This window comes from Otolemur garnettii, unplaced genomic scaffold (assembly GCF_000181295.1).
Source record: "Otolemur garnettii isolate 467f Iridium unplaced genomic scaffold, OtoGar3 scaffold00204, whole genome shotgun sequence".
Classification (NCBI taxonomy): Eukaryota; Metazoa; Chordata; class Mammalia; order Primates; family Galagidae; genus Otolemur; species Otolemur garnettii.
The window spans coordinates 948,422-954,532 of NW_003852599.1; the positions used below are offsets into that span (position 1 = coordinate 948,422).

At 48.4% G+C, this 6,111-nt stretch overlaps 1 protein-coding gene across 4 annotated transcripts in view; it reads left to right on the plus strand.

Moving 5' to 3' along the window:
- Nucleotides 1-2,482, plus strand: part of AZIN2 (antizyme inhibitor 2) — a 43,152-nt gene extending 40,670 nt beyond the window's left edge. For 3 of the 4 annotated variants that reach the window (XM_012812359.1, XM_012812360.1, XM_012812361.1), the window contains one exon: nt 1,996-2,479. In XM_012812359.1, coding sequence (XP_012667813.1) covers nt 1,996-2,134 — 139 coding nt within the window. In that variant the 3' untranslated portion in view covers nt 2,135-2,479. Of the gene's footprint in view, nt 1-1,995 lie in introns of all 4 variants that reach the window. The other variant, NM_001293717.1, reaches the window with a different exon arrangement.
- The last annotated feature ends 3,629 nt before the right edge of the window (nt 2,483-6,111 follow it).

The following is a 6,111-nucleotide window of genomic DNA, read 5'->3' on the forward strand; positions in this document are numbered from 1 at the left end:
ACCAGCACAGAGTGAAAAGGCCACTGGGGAGGGAAGGACAGGGACCTGGGTGAGGGCAGTCAGGGCAGCTTCTCAGGAAGCACCACCAGACTGGCAAGGAGTTAGTCAGGCACAGGAGGGCCAAGCAAGCTGAGAGGACAGTGGTCTGCCCCAGAGAAGAGGCTTAGAAAAATCTGGCTTATTCAAAGAACTGCAAATAGCTGTGTGCAAGGAGTGGCATGTGGGGAATACAGGATGCAGAAGGATATTGGAGGCCCACATTGGACTTCAACTTGAGGCAGGTGAGAGCCACTGAAGTCTTTTAAGTAACTGATCGACCCATTTTTAAGAACGAGGAGGTAGGCTTAGCTAGAGGGTGCTTGCTCCAGAGAGACTCCACCAAGGAAGGGCCCAGTTTGGTTGGCTCTGTATAAAGATGCTGACTACTGAATTATTCACATCAGTAAAGAGGGAGGCCTTCCTGCAGGCAGGGAGTGAGGGGGACTGGAAGGCACCGGAAAGATGGAATGAGCAGCCGGATAGGAGAGAGGAAGTGTCTTGTAGGAAAGCGGATCCCAACAAAATCAGAGCAGAAGCTGACACAGCCCCTGCAGGCTTCTGAATACTGGGCTCTGTGTTCCTTCTCTGTGCTCCCACCTGGTGTCCTCCCTTCCTACTGAGGAAGTGCTCACCAGCTGCTGCCTCCTGCAGAGCACCAGCAGTGAGGGGCTCAGATGTATTCCCTGCTCTGCTGCTGTTGAAGGAACTTCAGGGTGCGGATGTGGAATCATTATTGTTACCAAAGAGAGCCACACTGTGCACTTGATGCTGCTGTGTCTTGGCTTCCCTGAGATTATCACTGAAGCCGAGAACTGAAGACTGAGGAGGAATTACTTAGGGGCGAGGACACAGGCAGAGGCAAGCCTGGATACAGGCCTGGGATGGGACATGAGTAAGAGCCTGAAAGATGGCCGCTGTGGCTGGCACCCAGCTGGTGTGGGTGAGTGAGGGTGAGCGTTTGGTGGGAGAGGCAGGCAGGGCCAGATCTTGTGGGGCCTGAGAGAGTGGGACTCTGCTGGCAGCTCAAGAGCAGAGATTTGCCTTTTGGAAAGATGAACCTGGGCCACTGCTGAGAACTGTCTGGAGGGGTGAGAGTATATCAGGAAGATGGAGGGCACCTGGTGAGAGATGGTGGAGAACGTGGGAATGGAGACAAGTGGGTTCCATAAGGATGTCCAGGAGCTAGGCTCTGCAGGAACTGACTGGTACAGGAACAAGATTCCCAGCTGTGATGGCAGCAGCTGCTGTGATGGTGGGGCCATTGATCAACATGGGTGCACAGGTATGGCACACCTCTTGGGGGTGGCACACAATTATAAGGGGGACTTTACCTAACAAATGCAATCAGTGTAACCTAATTCTTTGTACCCTTAATGAATCCCAAACCCAAAAAAAAAAAAAATCCAAAAAACAAAAACATGGGTACACAGGAGAAGAAACAGTTTGTGGGACTGTTTGAAGGGGCAGGACATGAATTTTTAAAAGTCCTAAGCCTGGGCTATGAAGAATGTGGGCTGGGGAGTGAGAAAATTGGGATCAGTCCTAGGTTTACCACTCATAGGGGTATAACCCTGGGAGGGACACTTGTCTCTGAGTCTCAGTTTGTTCATCAGTGAAATGGGGATGATAATGCCTCTCTCATAGTGTTTTTTGGAGGATACAATTAGATAATGTAAGCAACGTGCCTAGTATGATGTCTGGGATATAGTAAGTGCTCAATAAATGTGGGTTCCTTTCCCTTATTGGGAGGTGGGGACCACAAGGGAGGCGGGAGTAGTGGGGAAGAGGGTCAGCAGGCCTGTCCCTGCTCTTGCCCTCCGCTGGGCTCAGGCTCAGGCTCAGGCTCAGGTGAGAGTCCTGCCCACGATTGGGGCCAGTCCAGATAGAGGAGCTGTTGGGAAGCCCAGGCCTGCAGGATCCATCCAGCTGCCTCCAGCCCTCCTCTCTCACCCCCAGGGAGGCACTGCGAGGGCAGCTGCTGCCTGCAGAACAGGACGAGGATGCTGAGGGCGTGTGCAAGCCTCTGTCCTGTGGCTGGGAGATCACGGACACCCTGTGCGTGGGCCCTGTCTTCACCCCGGCGAGCATCATGTGAGCGTGCCCCGTTCCCCCCATGGAAAACCCCAGCGGGGCCGCAGAGATGCCTCTGGGAGAGGTGGGGGAGACGGCAGGCAAGGGCATCCTCTGGCCAGGACTCTGATGCCGGCTCTGCCGCTCCCACGCTCCACCTGTAGTGTTTCTGCCCTGTAAATAGGACCAGTCTTACACTCGCTGTAGTTCAAGTATGCAACATAAATCCTGTCCCTTCCAGCCGTGTCTGCCTCCTCTGCAGCGCAAGGGGCCTGGCCAGCCAGGTGTGGGGGTGTTCTTGGGGTCTCCCTCCGTCTCCTTCCCACCTTTGTAAATATGAAGCAAATAAATATTTAGGTTTTTTAATACTCCAGTGGCATCTAGCAGTTCCATTCACAAAGCAGCCTGGCCTAGGCCTGGGGTAGCACTTCCCTGTCCTGCACGATGAGCCGGCACCCGCGCCTCAGTCCTGACTGCCTCGTTGCAGTGCCAGCTTCCCTCACTGGCACCTGCCTTCTCAGATGCATCTCTCCTCCTCATGGGCCTCCTCCAGCCTGGAGCCACCAGGAAGGGGGAGCTGTCAGGGGCTGAGCTGGGCAGAGTTGCCTGTCTTCATGTGGCTCATCATGGTGAGTGGCCTCTGTGTGAACCCAACATCAGCCTAAGACCTGGCCCAAAGAAGGGGCGACGGCGTATTTGATACAGATGTGGAAATCTACACCGAAGCCAACAGAGGGGTGTCTGGGAGGTTTTGAGTAGATCCTGGATCCTGGCTGTCCTTCAGGTTGGCAAGACAGTAAGAGTAACATGAACACATGATGATCTGTTTCGCTGATAGGGACAGAGACCTTTGGAAAGGGTTGGCCAAAGAGTACTGCTGTGTCCAATGTTGACAGTCCCCATGTCCCCTCAGACACCAGTGCCTATCAGGACAAAAGCTCCTTCACACTGCCTGGGTCCCTAGCTATGGATCTATCATGTGTCAACTGCTGAGCAAAAGAAGTCAGATTTTAGAGTTCCCCCACCTGCTTCAGGGAACCCTAAAGATTTTTCTTTTGCAGTTAAAAAATTTGAGATATAATTCACACACTATACAATTAACATTTTAAAAGTATGGCCTTTAGTATATTCACAGAGTTGTGCAACTATCAATTCTAGAACATATTCGTGACCCTGGAAACCCCAGGCCCATTAGCAGTCACTCTCCATTTTCCCTTTTCCCCAGTTCCTGGCAACACTAATCTATTTTCCATCTGTATGAATTTGCTTATTCTGGGTATTTCATTGCTCTCAGAATGATCTTCCCAGGTTATCTGTGGGGCTCACTCATTTCATTAAGGGTCTTCTCAAATGTTTCCTTTATGACTGGTGCGGGGCTCATGCCTGTAATCTTAGTATTCTGGGAGGCCAAGGGGGGACGACTGCCTGAGGGCAGGTGTAGCAGCCCGTATAGCCTATGGCTAGAAGGAGTGAGAGTTATAGGAGATACCTGTAATGGAACACCTTGATGAAAAGGGCATGGAGAGAGATTTGGTTCTAACTAGCATGAGAGAGCTCAGAGATAAGAGCATTGGTGAATTGGCCGTCTCTACACCTGTGGTGTTGAGAAGCATGAGATCAGCCTTATATTAGGCTGGAGGAGAAGGCAGACAAGAAGCATGTGCGTACTATCACGGACACGCTTACTCTGACTCCTCTCCTGCCTGCAGAACGCCAGCACGGTGTTTCTCTGCTGAAGATTACCAAGCTCTGCTAAAGACTAAGAGCTATCTGTTCTAAGAAGACTGCTTTACTCTAAGATACTCTGTCTCTCTCTCCAGCTAGAGTAGATAGCCCTCAAGCACCTAAGAGAAACTGTTACTGAGTAAGGTAGCTTAGTGGTCCGTGTCCAGAACCTACCTAAGCTGGGCCCGTAGACCTGGCCAGTCCCGGGCCCTGACAAGTGGTGTCAGAAGCGGGATAGTGAACATCACTGACAAATGGTGCTTTGAGCAGGATTCAGTGAACATGGACTGAGGGGGAAATAAGCTTTAGCAAAATAAGAAAAAGAGAAGAGAAATAGAAATGCTTAGAGGGAAAAGAAATAACTAAGAAAGACAGCCAACAGCAGGCCTTTCTCATTCGGTTTTTCCTCTTCTTTCCTACGTTTTCTCTTTCCAGATTCTAACTACTACTTCTGTGGGAAAAAAGGCCGGTAAAATCCTTTACCCTCTTCTGTGAAGCGGCTAGAGAAAAAGCCTCTAGATAAGAGGGAAAGAGAAAAGACAGAACTAGGAGATAAGAACCTTTAGCAAACAAGCCTTTTAGCCTCAGGGGTGAGAAAAACCTTCCTTAAAACAGCAAAGAGAAAAGTTTGGGAATAGGTTGCAAGAGTTAAAGTTAGGGAAGAGAACTTCTAACTGCCTTCCCCTAATATCTTCGCCCAATGTCAGCAGGAAGTAACTTTTGAGAGATCGACGCCCGATTCCTTTTTTGGCAGTTAAGAGTTCAGTTTATAAAGGAAAAGAATTGAGGTAGATTGAGGCTGGGGAAGAAGTAGTGGAAGTAAAGTTTTGTAAAACAAGACTCCAGAGTAAAAAGAAACAGCTAAAGAGCTCCTGTCTCTTTAAGGCAGCCAAAGGTTCTAAGAATTGAAAAGGAAAGATTGTAAAAAGTAAAAGTCTGAGAGAAAAAGCCAGTAGAGAAAAATCCTCGCAAATGAGATACAGCAGTTGAAATACAGTTGAGACATCAGATGAATCTAATAGTAGAAGCAGGTAAATGCTATATTGACATGACAACTCAAATTGGGCAGCTGGAAGATCAGGGTCAATTCCCCAGTTAACATCAAATGCCATAAATGTGGGAAGCTAGGCCATAAGAGAAAAGTGTTTAAAAGGGAAAAGAACACTGAATGCTAAAGAAAAGGAACAAAGAGCATATAAACCTCCAGGTGTATGTCCCAAGTGTAAAAAAGGCTTCATTGAGCAAACGAATGCCATTATCAATTTGACAAAGATGGAGCACCTTTATTGTAGGGAAATTATCAGTTGGGCCAGAATCAGGACCCACTGGTAAATGAAAGAAAAAACAGTTTAATATTTTCATTTCAAACCACTCTCAGAAAAAACAGTATAATTCAATTCTCTGCCGTGGGAGCACTCTGCCAGCTTGGTTAGACCTGTGGTGCCTTAGTGTAAAACTGGGGAAATTAAACCAGATCAATGGATGACAATGGAGAATAATTAGATTAAATATGTTTGTGGAACATTAGGTTATCCTGCGTGGTGAAGGGGTAACTGACCTCTGATCAGTGTCTATGCACTATAACCGGGTCCAGCTAAGGAGAATGGACACAGCCCAAAGGGGAAGTGTCACTCGGAAGCAAGTGAAGCCTTTGGAAGATTATGAGAGGTGAGAACAAAGGGAGGGAAGAGTAAAAGTTAAACCACCTTTGTGCTAGGAAACTCCATTTGAAAAAAGAGACTGGAATCAGTTAGCGAAGATTCCGCTGGAAAAGCAGTTTAAGCAGGAAAAAACTCCACTACCCAGGAATTGTGAAGGGTGATCTGAAGGAACCATGTGTAATAGTTCCACGAAAAGAACTGCCAAGTGTGGAACCATCAGTCCTCAAGTAACAGTCTTTTGAGATCTGTGAACGGTGGACTTAGGGACCTCGAGTAGCAAAACCTTTGGAATAGTAAAAGAAAAATCCTTGCTTGCAAAGATTGCAAGGAAAGCATTATCTTTTGTTTGTCTGTTAAGTAAATATCAAAGGAAAGTTCCTACAGTTAAAGAAATGGTAAATTCTCTCAGGAAAGATTTTGCAGTTTTCTCTGTTTAAAAAGACCTTTAGGCTCGGCGCCTATGGCTCAAGTGGCTAAGGCACCAGCTACATACACCTAAGGTGGTGGGTTCGAATCCAGCCCGGGCCTGCCAAACAACGACGGCTGCAACCAAAAAATAGCCGGGCGCTGTGGTGGGCACCTGTGGTCCCAGCTACTTGGGAGGCTGAGGCAGGAG